The following is a 19,346-nucleotide window of genomic DNA, read 5'->3' on the forward strand; positions in this document are numbered from 1 at the left end:
TACTAGGGCTGGGTAAGTATTTAACATTTTTAGATACTAGGGTAAACATTTCAGCTTTATTGCCAATACCAAGGAATTGCTTTTTTCAGTAAAAATGTGTTCAGGAAAACTCGTATGAACACTCATATGAAAAATGCTGTTTTAAGCAAAGCCACAGTATCACCACTAAATAAAATTGTGATTTCAATCAGGAACTACCTGATCAAAGCTTTTTGAATCATTTAAAAAAAGCACAACTTTGTGAGGCATGACATTAGCTTACCCATTTGCAGATAATTTAATCTGATTCTGGCACATTATTGAAACAGCTGGGAAAAGGGACATCACATTCTTAGCTAAGAGTTGATGTCAGGTCATGCTGCTGAACTCATTATGCAACAATAAAATCAAGGTCTGCTGCTATTATGTGGCATCAGGCACAATGTCGATTAGGAAGCATTTGTTTGGCTGATTTATAGAAGGGGGTCAAAATTGATTCCAACTCCTTTCTGCCTCAGTATCTTTGTGTCGCCTCTTATGGAGACAAACATCAACACCATTATAGATATGTTCTGGTATAGATCATAAAATTTATGTGGAAGCGCTGGTTTTTACGATCAGTAGTAGGCATGGATCAGAGATTTGATTATCCAATTAATTTTATGTAAAATATACATATCTTAACAAAGGACTTTTTCATTTTCTAGTTTTGTTAAATGTTCAAAAGTCAAGTCAATCTGCAAAGTTTGTTTACAACAGCATCACTAAGGTATCACATTCACATTATCATTCACATTATGCTGTCTGTAGTGTCTGAGAGAATTAGGTTAGAATTTAGTACCCGGTTCCCAGATTTCTTGAACTAGGTGCCATTACTAAGCAGGCATCATGGTTTTTATGGACACATTTTGGTACGCTTAAATTTTTCTCTGTCTGCAAAGAAACCGAACCAAGAAGAAAATGCTACAAGTTTACAAACTCATCAAGTTATTTGGACCAGAGCAAACTTACTAAGGTGTAAAAATGAAAACAAATTTCTTTTCAAAAATGTAATTCTCTCAGACACTACAGGCAGCATAATGTGAATGATAATGTGAATGTGAAACCTTAGTGATGCTGTTGTAAACAAACTTTGCAGATTGACTTAAATGTTCGAAAGTCAAAAAAACTAGAAAATGAAAAAGTCCTTCGTTAAGATATGTATCTAATGTCCAACATGTTAAGTTAAGTAAGAATATGTGTAATTTTTTATAACGTGAGAAGGACGAATGCCCAGCCTCAGCATACTGTTAGTACGGGAAGTTCTGTGACCATGTAACACTGCAACAACAAGTTACACTTCCCGTAATGTCTGAACACCAAAATAAGGGAGGAAAGCAGACACTGTACATTTAGGACAATCTGAAGGTGTGAAGCAGACGTTCTAACTGGAACTGGTATAGTTTGTCTCACTGCAGAGTGCACAGCCCAGAGAACAACGCCAGTGGCACAGGATGAGTTAGTTAACATTATCTACATGGCTGAAGCAACACAAAGACTGGATTTGTGCAACAATGACAAAGCATCGAGAGCTTATCAAAGTAGTGCAAACTGTACCATGACGAAGGGCTTCATTACTAAAAAGGAAACCCAATGATCCAAAGACAATAAAAAAAAAAAAAAAAAAAAAAAAAAAGTTCTACAAATAAATAATAAAGTATAAAATGCAACTAAGGTTTTAACAAACATTCCAGTACCCAATAACCTTGATCAACTTCCTTAAGAGATAGCCAGGGAGGACAGAGATATATTTCCAGGAAACATTGGAGTGTTCTGGCATGACTGCATACTACTGAATAATTAATCGCCTATAAATTATCCGGACTGACGCAACACACCTAATCAAAAAACAAATAAGACTCTTGTTTGTGTCAGTGCGGCTGGAACTGCCAGTTCCCCCTGAACTACACACCACATCATGGAAAACCAGACATCACTACAGGCACTTACTCCTTCTGAAGAGGATTGTGTTGGGTTGTGTAAGACTGAAGCACTTAAATTAAAAGCCACAGGATGAATGTAATGTAGTATGGCATCATTTAAGCTTTGCTGCTGACAAAAGTTTACATAGTTATTATTTGACCACATGATAATAATAAAAAAAAAATAATAATACTATTAATTTGTCAACACCCAACAATCTTCAAGTTTCTAAACGGTTTTGAATGATGTGAAAAAAAAAAAAGGAGGCACTTTAATTTGGACAAGGTTCTTCAGAGACAAGTTTTTTCATTGATGTGGTGATTAACAGTTTGATAGCAAAACAGCAAACATCAATCCTGGCAGACAAAAACACAGGCAAAAATGTTTCAGTCAGTCCCAACAGAATTTCACAGCCATTTGTGAGGGATTGTTGTGGCGTGAAATTACTAATTTTTTGGCAACTTGTCTAAAAGGTTGCAATGAAACTGCAACAGCAAGTAAAAGTTAATAGAAAATAGTTGTAATTAGTTTTGTATAACCGATTAAAAATCAAAGGCAACCTGTTCCATTGAGAATAAACCTCACTTATCTGAGGTTGACTCCAGCTGATACTGATGGATTCTCAGATACCCATTTCATGCTGTCAGTCCCCTGTCCTCACGTCATGACTCCATCAGTGACTGAGTGGACGATCAGATGTCCACTGTCTCTGACCTCGCACCATTGTTTGGAAAAACCTCCCACCACTATGTTCTTTATTCCTTTGCTGTACCGAAACTCTCCCAGAGTTAGATTCCCTGCTGCCCACTGACGCCTGTTGATGGAACCAAAATGGCCTCACCTTGCACCACACAGATTTTTGTTTTGGAATTGTGTCGAATTACTGTTCCGACTCTGGTGTGAGTGTGAAAGACATGATGAGTGAGGCACCTCCAAACAGTGAGGAGCTTTGTTTCTCAGCAAGGCAACAGCATCTGTGAAGGTCCTAAGAACGAAAGCCAGTTTTGGAAACACTGCTGAGCATTTATATGCTGTGTTACAGTTAATAATCTGAAGTGGAGACTTAGCCTTAAATAACTGTAGGGATCTGACCGTATTAAGCGAGCAGCACAGGGTCTGTGTTCCTTCATTTTGTGTTCTGTTCATACATACTGTGATTAGTTTCAGTGCTGATGGTTAAAATAACAGTGCTGGACTGTGAAACAGTTATAACGGGCAATCCACCAGCTTTGCCCACCCCTTTGCACAGCACATTCTACCTCTGTGCTCATTCTCCTCCTCGGAGCAAGTGATAATAGCAGCGTGCCCCACAGCTGAAACTAGACCTTCAGCACAGGCTATGCTAAACCTGACCTGTGGATGTAATATCTGCATTCTTAAGGAGGCAAATTTTCTCTGTCAGTCATGTGAAATGCTCTGTGCTGCTCAAGTCATTACAACTCAGCACCACAAACTGAGATTTAGTACGTCAAATAGCTAATATTAGCTTTGGAATGACAGGAAGGAGGCTGGATTTCTGGTCCTGCTGTAGGTCACTCAATGTTTAACCGGTCTGCCTTGTTTGTTTACAACAGCATCACTGAGGCTTCTTTTCTTCTTTGCAGATGTCTGTAGTGTCAGAGATTTAGGCTAAACAGAAAACATGAATGGGATGTCTCATAGGGGAAGTGCAGTTTAGACAAAATTATTATTAGCCATTATATTTCTGACAATAAGCAGAGTATTGTTTGCCAAGCACGCACTAATACCTGCCAACATTCAGCACGCTTCTCAGCTAACTGAACAGGATACGCATTTCTGCTCTTCTGTCCTGTTCGTTTTTAACTTTCCATCACAAAGCGTTTGTATACACATGTTTACAGAAGCGGGCCACCAAGACAGATTTAATCTCACAAATGAATGAAAATTAACTAGTCTGTGGGCACATCCTGTCACACGGCTTGCATGTGTATACACAAACACACGTGAAGCAGCTTGTAAACATGCATATAAAAAAATGTCTGCCAGATGTCCATGACAGTGTGACAGGAAGCTGACTGTAAGTCCCTCCTCATGACACAACCCCATCAAACTGACTTCCAAACATCTTTGGTAAATATACAGTTCGACATCAAACAGTTTCCTTCAGAGCAATGAGCACAGGTCAGCTTTCCACACATCTGGTATGTTAACTGATTTACACACAAAGGCTCTCATTGTAACGTGTCCTTAGTTCAAGGTGAATAATTATGAGCTGGAAGCCTTGACTTTCTTGTTGACTTAAGGGAATAAGAGACAGCACTCATTTCCTGTTTAGAGAACAGGCTAACCTCAACACCAAACATGCCCGAGTTTTAGTACAAAAAAAAAAAAAATTCACTATTGTACAAGAACTTTGCTTAAGTAAATCTAGTCTGAAATTTGCTAAATAACTATATGAACCATAATCTAATCAAATTATTTCTTGTTTATCCGTCACGTCCTCACAGTCCTGCACTAGGGAGTTTTGTTAGGGCCCAAAATGGGGGAAATTTCAGGGGAGAAAGCAATGTTGCGATGTCAACATTCGTCCCTCGTACCTTGACTGAGCCCCTAGGTGAAAATAGCACATGTGCTGTGTGAAGTGCTGAGTTTAGCAGTGCAGACAGCGGACAGTGGGGTTTAGGATTATAGGTTGCTGCCCATAGAAATGGCGAACACTGGAAGCCCCAGTTATTCTCTGATACGTTATTTTGAAATCCAGTCCAGTGACCCACTGTATGAGGCTTTCTGGGTTGTATTTTCATGGCCCCAGTACATGAACGCCCAACCACCTCCACCAACAGACTCCTGCATTGTTTAAATGTAAAGTAAATGTCTAAGAATGCAGCCTTACATGTTGAGTGACAAACAGACAAAATGTGTTTTTCAAATTGGGCCATTTTTATTTATTTTTTTGCTTTTAGCTGATGTCCAATCAGAACAGTAAGCTCTTTAGTGAACCACTGTGCTTTTCTAATGGCCTCAGGCCTTACCCAGCCATTATCAGCACGTTTGGTTTAATCGATACAACCACAATTCCAACTGGAGTACATCTGACAGGAGCTGATCTCATCTCGGCTGCTCAATTTGAACAATAAGGGGCCAAAACTACATTTACACATTAATAATTACGCAAGTCACATTCAGGGCAACCTCAAACTGTGTAGGTTTTTTATGATACCTAATATGCTTTTGTGCTTCATATAATTGAAGAAGTAAATACTAAGAAAGTCTGCAAGTTGGCTTCTTGGCAGATTACAGAGTGGGAGAAAGTAAAGTAGCAGTGCGTGCCCCTCCCTCATCACTATCACTGAGAGACCTTTGAACAAGGCTCCAACAAGCTACACACCAAAAGGTAACAAAAAAAATGACAAACACTGATCTATCTACAGTGGTGATGTGATGTGCCCAAAATAATTAACAAATTCTGATCTTTTATGTCTTTATTGAGAACTACCATAAAAACCTTATAGTGCTAGTGGAAAAAGTATGTGCAATCAATTACTGGTTGACACCCCACCGCCTCAAACCCTACCCCTCCCTCTCTTAAAGTTCTACCATAGCATCTCTTTTGGGTTGAGGTCTGGGCTCTGACTTGGCTACTCCAAAAGGTGGATTTTGTTTTTCTGAAGCCATTCTGTTGTGTGTTTTGGGGCCATTGTCCTGTTGCATCACCCAACTTCAAAAGAGTGTCAGCTGACATACAGACATTGTCACATTAGGCTGAATAATTGTTTGATACACTTGGTAATTCATCTCCTCCCCCAATCACTGTAAGCTAGACAGGCAATGATGCAGCAAAGCAGGCCCAAGTCTGGCTGTCACTTGGGATTGCCTCTTTACCTCACTAATGAGTGTTTGTTGTGCTCTTGGAGTCATTTTGACTCCAAGAGCACTTCTTGGTAGAGCAGCCACGGTCCTAAAGTGTCTCCACTGTAGATTGTTTGTCGACTTGTGAACTCGTGAATTTCTAAAATTTTTGACATCACTTTGTAACCCCTTTCCAGCTTTTTGTAAATTAATTCTTGATTGTAGTTCCTCTGAAAGCTCCTTTTGGTGAGGCGTGGATCACATAAGCGTATTCTTCTTGTGTAAAGCAAATTTTAAAAGTCAGTGTTTTTTTGTCAGTTGAAGTAGCTCTAGTCCACACCACCAAACTCATTTTCACTCATTTGAAAGGATTCACATACTTTTTCCACTGTCACTGTGGAGGTTTTTATGGTTGTTCTCAAGACATGAAAGATCAGAATTTTTTTATATTATTTTAACACACTGCAGTTGTTAATGCTCTTGACTTATAAAATGTGATCTGATCTTTATCTGAAAAATTAATGCATGAAAACATGAAAGAAAGAATAAAGCTGCACAGCATAAATCTTTCCATAGTAGCCTTCAGTAGCAAGAAAATTGATGTTGGCAAAGTACGTACAACGGGAAATGTAATACAATACTGTTACTAGAAGAGCTATGGAGTTTGGCATGAGTTTACAATAGAGTAATATTGTCTGTGGCTACTAATATGCCACAGCATGGTACACAAACAACTTTTAATGCTAATAATTTGGGGAGGCATGATTCTGAAACAGAGACTGACACACATTTACAGGCATGTCTTATGGCTTCTGGGGGTGACCTTTTGGAGGTCATCATTAGTGACTTCCTAACAATATCTCTTCCCTTATGAGGACAGGATTGCTTACTTTTGAGCAATGTATGATATGTCTATCAGCCACTGCTCCAGTGTGCTGCATTCAGGGACAGTACAAAGTTTAGATCACCTATGTTGTGGGGCATTTAGGCACAGAGCAGAGTATGAACTGAAGTGTGGATGTGAAGAATCTACACTTACTAATAATTGTATGTTTACCAATTTACACTGCCGAATGGCATGCTGCATACATACCACCAGCTAGCCCAGTAGTGAAACACTTAACAGCTGGGAGACACCAGGCTATGACGGTAGTTGTAGACTAACAGAAAGAGATCCAGGATGAACAAAGTGAAAGTAAAGATGCAACAGACAAACTAAGAAACTATTGTTGCTGCAGTGTTTTCTGAGCCAACCACTGCTCCATCACCTCAGCACAAAACATATGTTGCAATGCGCAATATGGGAACCAGTTTTTAGGCCAGTGGCACCAGTGAAGGAGAGAAAGCAAAGACCTCCCATGAAGAGCTATTTTCTCAAGGCACTGCATGTGACTGGAAAAGCAAATGTTGCAGCAATATTACACAGTATAATTCACTTACGCACAGACATACAACTGAGAAAGACAATTTCAAATGGATTAACAGACTGGTTTGGTGGTTTGTCTGACCAGAACAAAAATACTTCTATATGTTAAAGGATAACATTAATGCACATTATAATTTCTAAGAGGAGAACAAAGAGTGACCACTCAACATCCATGTTAATACTTGAATTGTGTGTGTGTGTGTGTGTGTGTGTGTGTGTGTGTGTGTGTGTGTGTGTGTGTGTGTGTGTGTGTGTTTGTGTGTGTGTGTGTGTGTGTGTGTGTGTGTGTGTGTGTGTGTGTGTGTGTGTGAAAGACAAGATGACCAAGTCATGCACAAGAGAGAACAGGCTGTGATACATCAATGAAACTGGCAGAATTATTATTTTATAATGAAATGAATCACAAGTCACAGAGTTTTATGGAGACAACATTCCTGGGGATGGGGGATTATGCAAAGAATGTACTTCCAGTTTTACTACTGAACATGTAGTAAAAGTGGTGCTTATTTCTACCATCAGGCACAGTGTGACACATTTGGGTGTGGACATAAAACTAAACCCACTCTTGTGCAAAAAAAAAAAAAAAAAAACACACATGCACCCACAGGTTTATGAGCTGTGGCTAACACCTGCTTGTGCATCACAACACCTGTAGGGCTGTAAGTCACAGCTGATGTCAAACTTCACAGCTAAAGTCAAGGGTGTCCTTCACTTCCTGTTTCTGTGAACGTGTGCAGCATACAAAGTGATAGGGCAGCAGTGTAGAAACAGGGAGCACAAAATGTGCTAAAAAACTACAACAAAAAAACGTAACACTCAAGTATGTGTGCAAGATAACCTCACAGCAACTACTGTAAGGAACTGACCTTCAGGTGACATGTCTTCAGACTAAGAAAGGAGTTCAATAGTACTTCTTACATTTACATTTAGTCATTTGGCAGACACTTTTATCCAAAGCGACTTACAGGGGTAGGCAGGGTAAGTGTAAGGAGGTCTTGCCTAAGGACCCCTATTGGAGGTAGGCCACAGCTGGGATTCGAACCCCAGTCAGACTGTTCCAAAACCACCTTATCAAATCTAATTAGTGTTTAATGTAGTTTCAGGTAATATTTTAGTTAAGTTCCTCCTGTGAACATGTTAAGGTGTCCTTGGACAAGACACTGAAACACCATAGTAGTGCCAACATGTACTGTCTGACAACAATTTCCCCAGGGGAATCAATCAAGTATATAATTATCATCACCTTCCTGAATGATGACTGCAAGCTTTTCCTGATATAATAAACATGTAATGGACCAACTCACCTTAAATCTCAGCTTTGTTTGTGCTTTATTCACTTATTCACTCAACAAATAATTTATTCCCTAATAATTAATTTATTATTAATAATAAGAGTAAAGTCACTACAAAAACACCCTCTGGAGCAGGGGTGAAAAAGAAACAACAGCTAATAGATATCAGGTGAGCAGCTGATTGTTCAGGTACCCTGAGTAACCAGACACACTCGACATTTATTATGCTACCTGTTGTTTCACCCCTGCCTCCTCCTCCTCCTCGTCCTCCTCGTCCCCCTCATGTAAGCAAGACACGTCAGCTAGTATCCAGGTCACATGAAAGCTTTTTTTCATTAAAGAGAAAATGAAAAAAATATCAGGATCATGTGACAGGCTGTGTTCACCTGGCACAGGTAGATATAGGTTGGATAAATTCAGGACATATCATTCATGATGATTTTCTTCTATGTTGAATGTAACAGGAGATCTGTAATCAGATAGTGCTGATACAATACAGAGGGATCTGTAACTGCATAGGTCTACTGTTAAAAGAAGTCACAGGTCACATGATAACCCCCACACCCAGCAGCTTCCCTTCGGTGTCCATAGTGACCAGTGCCTGGGAGGGGTTAATGCTGGTTAAAAAAACAGAGATGACAACAGCAGAGCTTTAGAGATGCTGAACAGCAACTCTCGTTAACTAAAGCCCCAGAGGCACATGGAGGACACACACGCACAAACAACTGCCATTGTAATACAGAGAAAATATAACACTCCTGCTCCTCAGTCAAAGGATCTTCAGGTTTTGCACACACAGAGGACAAGACAAACAGGTACCAGAGATAAAAAGACAAATGGTAAATGTTCTGCACTTATATAGCGCTTTTCTACTTTACTGGTACTCAAAGCACTTTTACACTGTGTCTCATTCACCCATATCACACACAAGCGCGCACACACACACAAACACACACACACACACACACACACACACACACACAAATGGCAGAGCTGCCATGCAGCTGACCTGACTCATCTGGGGCAACTTGGGGTTCAGTATCTTGCCCAAGGACACTTCAACATGTGGCAGGAGGAGCTGGGAATTGAAACACCAATCCGATGACTGGTAGATGACTGCTCTACATCCTGATCCACAGCCACTAAAAATTACTGCTCATTTTTGCTCTGCATGCATTTAATAAATTTAAAACATCACACACACAAACAGGGACCCCGCTCTGCAGCCCAAATGTTAAGTCACATGAGCACAGGCGCCTCCTCCCCACACACACACACACACTATCAGTTTTTCTACTATCACCAAAAGTACTTAAAAAAACCAAAAACAAAGGAAACATTGTAAAAGGCCCAAGTTGCCCAGTCTACTACAACATATTGAGCGTGCAAGGACAGGACTGCCAATAAACTGTACAACTCTATGTTGTAGCTTTGCAAATTGAATGCGTTTTAGTTTTTAGGGTATTAATTGAACAATTTAACAATTGGAAGATGTGACCTTGGTGTAGTAGTGCTGGATGACTGCCAATATCACAATCAAATATAATTTTCACATTGATTGACAGATACATTTAGGATTGTACAAAATCACACCTATTCTAAAGGTTCACTATCACTTACTTTTGAATGAAGAACTTGATACTCTCTACTCTTCACACTAACATCTGAAAAATCACCTTATTTATTCAAAACCTAAAGGGCTTCTTACAATGCTCCAATCGCACATGGTGTCCCAGTCTTTTCAGACATAATGGACCTGCTACATGAGTGCAACACTAAGAGTGACATCAATACTTAAGCACAATGCATTTATGCTTGGCCGCTCTGGACTGACTAAATCTGCCCTGTCACCATTTCCTATCGGGCTTGTCAATATGGATCTACAGCACTCCGCTTTTCAAGGGCCCAATGCACCAGGACAGAGATACATTCCTTCCTGTGCCTGCTGGTAATGTCCCCACACAACCTCAGACTCCTAGTTTTCTACCTGTGGAGCTCACAGTCACTGACGCGAGACAGGAAATGAAGAACCTTAACCTGAGTTAAGCCACCACGAGGGGGAATGCAATGGCACTTCCAACACTATGCTGAATGACTCATTGATTTCTGAAGTTCATGGGCAACAGTCAATTGGTACAGTGGAATTTCCATTCCATATTTGATCTGGGCACACTGCACACTGAGGGAACAACTCTTCAATGGTCAACACCAAGGTCACTATGACTTTCGCACCAGCACCAACCCACCAAATTTCAAGTCTAGATCTAATTAAGTGCTATTATCAATCAGACCTTATATGCTAGCAGCAGTAATTTTTTAGTGATGAAACAGGCTCAGCGCTTGATGCTATACTAGATACTTGACATAGTCAGAGGACACAATAGGAGCCCTCTGTCAGCTACACAACCTTGAGAAAATATGAGACAAGCTTTCATCACCAGCTACTTTATGGCTGGATATGGGGACAGTTCCTCTGCTGAATCGGAGATTAAGGAACAGGAAAATTAGGCTGCTTTTCACCATTAATCATTTACAACAGAACAACTGAATGGAGGCAGTGATCTTGGACAAATCAGTATCCTGCTTATATTTAAGAACATACTAGACAGACTAGTGTAAATCCAGGACCCAGCTTATACCCACGTTTTAAAGACCTGACCCAACTGAACCCAGCCCAAACCATAACTCGACCTAAAACCCCAAGGTATAGTACACAAACTTATTCAGCTAAGGTTTAGTTGGGTTCAGGAGATCTTGCTGCTCAGGTCTCAGGATTTGGCCAAACTCAGCTATCTAAAAAAATAATTTATTGTGACCTTGTGTCTTTTTCTGATAAGTAATAAAACAAGCAAAGACATTTCACACAGTATCTGATTTGGAAATGGTTCTAAAGCTGGGTAAGGAGCAGAACATTATGTATTGTGAGATGTGCAGCCAACCTATGCCAACAAAACACACACATCAAACTCCTTCCACTATTTTAAAAACTAACATTAACCCCCTATCAACCCAGTATACAGGAAGACAGTCTGCCATCCTGAACTATTAGCACAAGCAACCAAGCTCACAAATGATTGTTGTAATGTTAGTCACTACACATAAGAGAAAGGCTCACAAAGAAGCAGATACAACAAGACATAACAATTACATATCAAACATTTTCAATGGCAAAATATGTGCTGGACACTGGATAAATCATGTTTTAAAACCGGCGCTGCCTAGACTTTGTGCAGAATGTAGGAGTTAATGCTAGATGACTAATGGAAATGAAAGAGTGGAAGATGAGCTTTACAGTCGGGTTAGGTCCACTAAGCTGGCTACTGAAATTTTACTAACTTGATGCATTTACCTGGGCCAGAGACCAAACAAAACCCTGCTTCAAACATCTTGCAGGGCTGATTTTTTGATGCAAATGATAATGAAAACAACATACATTAGATTCAAAACAATACGAGACATCTCAGGAAGGACCTTTTGAGATCTTGATAAGAGAAAAAAAACAAAAAAAAAAACAGGACCAGGCCCAACCACCAGACCTGGTTGTGTTTTTCTATTCTCTATACCACACCAACAATTTCAGTACTGGAACACTGAGACTGATTATATAATTTCTATCTAGTGACAAAATACAAACAGGGAATTTTAAAGCTGATCTATAAAACTACTAGGAAACTGTTTATTAAAACAAAATATGACATTGATTATTACAGAAGCCAGGTCACAAATTCCTATCATGTTTTATGGTATAAATTAACATATTGCCCAATCTTATTATAAAAGATAAAAGTAACAGCAATTTAAAAGCTTTATCTATATTTTTCGGTTAAAAAAATATCTAATAAAGCATATATTTCAATCCAAAAAATATTTGTATACTTGTGATTATATATGAAGTGATTCTGATGCAAGTCAATAATCCAGTGATATATTCAACATACAACCAAAAATTAATAGGCTGGTGAACATCTGCACATTTTAAGCTTAGGAAGTAATCATTATTGAGACCTGGTTCTATTAATATGCCTATAGAGATGGTATTCACACCCTCCAGGATTCTGAATCCTGTTCAGAAAATATTATTGCACATGGCCTTGTAGTACCATTCTAACATAATGTAATTCTAACATATTTCCCAGCAGAATGTCAAAGGCAATTTAAGTTATAAAAGTGTGTCGTGGTTAAGCAAACATTTAACCATTTTCTAAAAATATGTAGAACATTTACTGCTGTTGTGTTCATTTTATTCACTCTAGAATATTAAGTAAAGTAACTCTAAATCCTGACAATGTTTAGTTTGATACTTGATAACCCTTCCTTTCTAATGTTCAGTGGCATTTCTCTTATAGTCTTTACACAGACTGACAGCAAGTAGAGTAAACTGATCCAACCCCTTCATGGATAAAACTAAGATATTTTCATCACAAATCCAAAAACTGGTAGAAAAAGGTTCAATTAAGAAGCAACTAATGGCACTTCGACAAGTTTTAATAGGGTCTTTGCAATATATAACTCCAGCTGCATTAGTGTCAGTAGCCAGTTTCTGTCTTTAAGGTTCTGGTCCATTACTGTGACATCATGTGACCACTATGGCATCCAAATGCCCAATAGGACCCATTCCATCTTTTTTAACACAGAAAGCCAATGATAATGAGTACAGTATCCTGCACTGGGCAATTAGCACAGTACCAAATCATACTACCATTGGATTTTTTTTAAATCCACGATGTTTCCTACAAATGCCACATACTTGCACGGGCTTCATAAATATTACTGTGGTTCAGTTGTCAATGTGTTTTTCCCACTTTCTCCAGTGGTTTCATTCAGTACTGCACATATGAAAATCAGGCTGCAGAGACACAGACACACCCCAAGATAGATAATGAGCAAGTGTCAAACCTGTTTGGTCTGTCATGTTTTAGCATATGTGTGCACTTCACCACACAATGGGGGTTGATCTTATGTTAACTGTAATAGTTTACTTAAACAATGCCATATTCCAACCTGCTAATCACCTGTCCACTCACACATACATGCAGAGCTGTCATTCCAAAACATCAGGTGTTTATGTCATTCACATCTTAGGATCAACTAACTAGCAATGACATATAAATGTGCCCAAAGGAAGTTACTCAATATCAACTTCCTAGTTATGCACATAAGCTACAGCAAGAGTAGATTATGTGCTCCTGCACAATAAGCACTTCTCATAGTCATAAATGAAAATGACGACAAACAAATTTCAAGAAAAAGGAATATAAAGAACAAAGGCTTATCAGCAGTACTATTATTGGGTATGAGTATCTGGAAGTCAAAAACATAGGTGATTACACACCTAAAAGGAAGCCTGGCCATAGTATTACTTTTTACTATATACCTCTACTTTTATACTCCTTTTACCAGTGTTGATCTGTCAATCCAATACATGCTTTAAGAAATAATGTTACTACTTTTTCACTAATAAAACTTTCATTAATAAAACAAGCCAGGTTCTGGAAGTGTTGTCCTGAGATTTCCATTAATATATCCTATCACACATACAGTACTCCAGTACTGATATGTAGAGTATGTAATAAGCCAACAATATTAGAAATGCCCAAGGTATGTTCAATGTCATTGAGAAACAATGCCAGCATTAGACATTTTTTAAACAGTAAAATGTCCCGCTCATTACATATCTTGGTTTGAAGTCTATAAAAAAACTATAAAACCAGTTCTTATGCTTAGCAGACTTCACTGATGAATGAAAACACCAAAAGAACATTGGGGACATTTAAGAAAATGTGTGTTAACAATAATGATGGATGTTAGGATAAGCGACCCTTATCAAAAATGTTGGTTCACAGAAACTTGTAATCCGATCTTTTTAACTCACAAATACTGGTATCAGCAGAGATTACTGCTGTACTTTATGAATATCTTCTATTCATAACCAAGATATTTACAGTACAGGCTTAGGAGCAGAGCTGTAGTCCAGAATAAGTAACCTTTGCATATTCATTGCGACTATGAGGTATCATCTTGGCTACTGTAGCCAACAGCCACTTTGATGTTTGTCAAAATGTAACCTTGAAAATTAAAGGCATCTCAGGGTCAGATAAACTCCTTCCAGTTCACTGCACTCCAGCATAAATTACTCTTTAAAAATCAAGCCATCTGGGCACTTGTAGTTACTTCACCAGAGATCATCTTCGAGAACAGCCATCAGTCACATGCCGCCGTGACACAAGCAGCTGATTTCACTGATGATAATATTCACAGAGGACAAACTAATCAGTCAAGTCAGAGGTTGTTGAGTTTGCCTAAGGGAACACTTGATGGGACATGTGTGAAGCTCATTGCCCAACTGAGCTAAAGCCAACCAACAGACAGAAGAGATATTTTAATTTTTGATCCCATGATGAAACTGGACAGCTGATACATTCAAGCTGGGGCTTCAGAGTCTTGCCCAAGAACACCGACATGTGGACAGAGGAAACTGGGCATTGAACCACTGACCTTGTGGTTTGTGCTCGCACATCATAAAAATCATACGTGTGGACATGCCATTTGTGGCATAACCAAGGTTTTTATGTAGTCGGAAATACAAAAACATGTGTGTCCACATACTTTTAATTTCAAAATAATGAACCCCCTCATCTCGATGTTTGTTTAACGCCTGTTGATGAACCAAGAGTAACAAGCAGCTAGTTTTAGCCTATGGTCATAAGTCTGCAGAAATCAAGGCTCGTATTGTCGACTTTTGGCCTATTCTCTGTAGTTTCAGTGAAGTATGTGCTACAGCATACAGCAACATTTATTTAGTTCCCTTCCAATTTCAGCAGCGGGCCAGACTTTTGTCACGCAGCACCAGTTAGACATCACTAATGCTCCTGATCAGGATCAGGCAGTTTTTCCCCCCTTTTCTGGTGGCCAAAAACTTTAGGGAGGACAGGAGCTGTCATCACAGCATATGGTGCCACACAAAATCCCGTGTTCAGGTGTCCACATACAGGGGCAAACAAATGAGTGGGAGTGAATGATATAGAACTTTAAGAGCAAGACAACATCTTAAGAGTCCATTAAGTTTTCACCACACACACACTCACACTTTTAAAATGGGTTTCAGTCAGAGTGGCTCATACACATACTTTAAACCTCATCATGTAAACCCAATGACAGCTGACCATATGAACAGCAGCTGCACACCTGTAACCACGCTCCAGTCATTTGTTGAGACATTCTCAGATGTTTCTTAGGACTTAAATCTGTCAGTGTCACAACACACGCAGCAGTTGTGCAGGCTTGCTGTGACCTAGAAGGAGCATTCAAAGCGAACAAACGCTGCTCTGACTGTGAGCAGACTGCCAATATCTAAGCACAACACATGACCTGGAATGAAACAACAGCATCTATGAGTTAATGCTGACGTTAAAGATGTGGGCGCTTGTCATGTTGTCTTCTGGATGTGGATTGTGTCTCCAGACTTTTTTTTTTTTTCCTGCCATTGTCTGTGTTCTGGCAGCTATGTGTGGCGGCTTACCTTATCCAGCTCGTCGTGCAACTCCGACAGGGTGGGTCTGATGAGTTTCTCCCCCAGCGGCGCTGCAGTCTGCCTGTAGAAGTCGATGTTGGGCACGGCATCGATGGTGTTGTGACCAAAAGTCCTCAGGTAGTAAGTGTTGGTGTGGGTGTCATAGTGATAGTGATGCTGTCCTCCTGTGGATGAATGCAAGCTGGTCTCGCTCATCACCGTATCCCCGTTCTGTAGCCCCTCGTTCGGCCCTTCGGGAGAGGCCCCGCTCCCTGATCCGCTTGGATCCGCGAAGTTCACCACCCGAAACCGATCTCTGACTTCTTCTGCGACGACCCCCGAATTACCACCCGGACAGTTCGCAGGAGCGGCGTTGTGGGTCGTTTCGCTGGATGGGATTGTGGTGGAGGCGTCGGAGTTTGGAGACTTGTCTTCTATGATGCCTGCTGCCTCAGACACAAGGTCCACCTGGAACCGGCTTTGGCTGGGCGTCGGACCCGGCGGCCTCTGCCCCGCATCAGGGCACAGAAAATCATTTTCCGTGGCGGCGGCGGCGGCGTTCTCTGGCGGGGCGGGAGTCGCGGGGGATGGCGCTGACATGGCACAAATAATACCAATTAACGTGGAAGCGGTGCGGGGGAGAGCCACGTAATGGCCCGCAAAACTCACTGGGGGGAAGTGTGGAAGCCCGAGGAGCCGACCCCGTGACAAACGCACAACTGGCTTCCTATTAGCGGGGAAGAACACGCTGTTCAGCCGGGCAGAAAAGGCGCAGGGCTGACGAGCGGAGAGCGCTTCTCGCGGAAAATAGCTCGCTAGCTAACTCGGAACATGAGGCTACAGCCTGGAAACTTTCAGCTACTCTCCTCCTTCCTCTTCTGCGCCAGTGAGCCAAAGTTTCCCTGGTTGCTTTCGTTCGCTCGGCTCACAGCCACTGGTCTAAAGTCCATCCGCCTGTGGGGTGTCTGTTCAGAGCAGGATGCTGTTGTCGACCTTGCAGCGGCTGCTCCTCGACTCCCGCAGCTTCCCTCGCCGCTATTATACACACTGCGGCTGGCAGCACCAAAGGGTGGGCTCCCGCTGCGGGGAAGCTCGCGAGATCTCATCGATCGCGCCCCTTTCCTTTTTTCGGCTGAAAGGAAATGTCGCGAGAAAGCATCAGAATAGCTAAACAGTAGGCGTGACGTTATCAGGCTCCTATGGGAGGAAGAGATGGGGAGGAGGAGGTGGAGGAGGAGGAGGAGAGGGGTGGAGGGAGGAAACTGCACCAACATACCTACTAGTACATCTGTCTGTCTCTCTGTCAGCTTCCTGTTTGGCTTCAAATACAAGCAGCCTGTGACAACTTTGAAGGTGTTTGCTGCAGAGTACTGCGAGGTCTAAACAAGCATGGTGATCTTTACTGACATTTTCATTTCTGGATGGGTTTTACACTTCCCCTGTAGTACTTCATTGTTGCCAAGCATTACCAGGCCCAAAACAGAATTAGATTTATTATCTACACCTGTACCCTTGGCTCCAGCATAATGTTTTATCTAATATAATTTGACATTGTTACACAGCACTGTAAGTAGTCTAAACACTGTAAAAATTAGTGGTTAAAAAAAATGCTACACAACCACCATAAATCAAGACAAGTTCATTTTATTTTATAAAAAGGCCGAGAATTTATAAAAATGTATAACATGCAAATATAGAATGCCCAAATCAACCAGTAAGCCTAGAAGAGAAATAGTCCTAAGTGTAAAATAATTTAACCAGGTATGTTTGAATCGTATTGCTACAGTACATAGAGGAGAAGAGTACACATACAAAATGACATATACTAGTATTAATTACAGTCAGTGGCAGATCTAGAAACATTGTCAGGTAGTGTGAGTGTCAGTTTGTGTACTTTAAAGACTTCTGGTACTCTCCAACACACAGGAATACACTCTGATATGTGTAATCACTGGAGTGTTTTCATACTCTGTATACTGTGTGCAGACAATTATTGCTCCAATATCACGTTGATATTTTCAGACCAGTGTTCTTCTGCTGTTGTGTCAGCAGCTTGTGTTTGTGTCTTTCGTTGTGACAGTGCCCCCATGCACAAAGCCAGCTCCATAAAGATTCCAACTGCAAACCCATCCAACACTTTTGGGATGAGTGGAGCACTGGGACTCCTGCAGCCAGGTGTCCGAGACCTGAAATTAGAAGAGTGGAGGCTGTTATCTGTTTCATACTGATACCTAAATAGTGTACTTATAGCCACATCCTGTAGTGCAGCCTGTGCATTAGGACTGCCAGCCTATTATAACTTCTCAGTACTGAGTCTGCAAACAGTTTGCTTAAATGAACCCTCAGGACCAATGTTCCCCATAAATGCAACTATTGACCTTATAACAAAACCTTGGGAGACATAGTTGCACCACTCTGTCCCCACTAAGTGAATCACTGTAATCAGGTTGGCTGTTTTTGTGGTAAATTAAATCAGACCAGGGATAGTTCAGTGATCTCATACTAGCTACGTTATAGCATGGGTCAGTGAGTACAGGTAGAGGTGAACACTAGGTTGAGAACAGCTGGAACACTGTAAAAACTTTAGTTTTCAATCAATCTTAAGGCTGACCGAGTTCAGATCTGCATAAGGTTAAGTTATTGCTTTGGCCAAAATAACGCTACAAGCAGAGTCATGTTTTTTAGTCGTCTTTGAGCTTTACATTAAAGACAATGATTGTTGCTCTTTAAACAATGAAGGCTACACAGTTTACGCACATGGTCATGCCCAGTGAATATCTGTGGTTCACTACTGTTGTGTCAACATATTAGTTATGATGTCATATACCCTACTTTCATGTTTATTGCCACCACTGACAAAGAGCAGAAGTAGTGTGCATAATCAAGTGTTTCCAAATCAGAACGAAACACGCTGCGGTTATTCACACAAATATCTGAGAGTGTGATTAGTGTGACAGAAATGACAGCTAATGAAATGTGGATTAAAGCAGTGGCTTTTTCTGAGGAAAGAATACTGATGATTGAAAAGGCAACATGCTGGTAATTGAGCAATGTCTTATCTAATATCTCTGCCAACATAAAATCAATAAACACTACGTTAAAGGTGATCCCAGTAAAACAAAAACACGTCAAACAAGAATAACACATTTAATAGTACCTGTAAAATGTCCGGACACAACTCATTCAACTACACTGTAAGACTGAAGACACCCCACATATGAAATCACACATAACAAAACACACAAATCAAAAATATGTTATATTTATCTTTTAGATTCCTCAAAGTAGCCACTGTTCACCTTGATCACAGTTTTCATGAGCTGATTGACGGAATTTTTTTCAGTGTGTGCAGCTCTGTTTCTATTCT

At 40.5% G+C, this 19,346-nt stretch overlaps 1 protein-coding gene across 1 annotated transcript in view; it reads right to left on the reverse strand.

The window, feature by feature from the left end:
- The window catches only part of slc12a2 (solute carrier family 12 member 2), a 54,441-nt gene extending 37,862 nt beyond the window's left edge, over positions 1-16,579 (reverse strand). The window contains exon 1 of the mRNA XM_026338850.1: positions 15,989-16,579. Within this exon, the coding sequence (XP_026194635.1) occupies positions 15,989-16,579 (591 nt within the window). The remainder of the gene's footprint in view (positions 1-15,988) is intronic.
- Positions 16,580-19,346: the final 2,767 nt, after the last annotated feature.

This window comes from Anabas testudineus, chromosome 22 (genome assembly GCF_900324465.2).
Source record: "Anabas testudineus chromosome 22, fAnaTes1.2, whole genome shotgun sequence".
Taxonomy (NCBI): domain Eukaryota; kingdom Metazoa; phylum Chordata; class Actinopteri; order Anabantiformes; family Anabantidae; genus Anabas; species Anabas testudineus.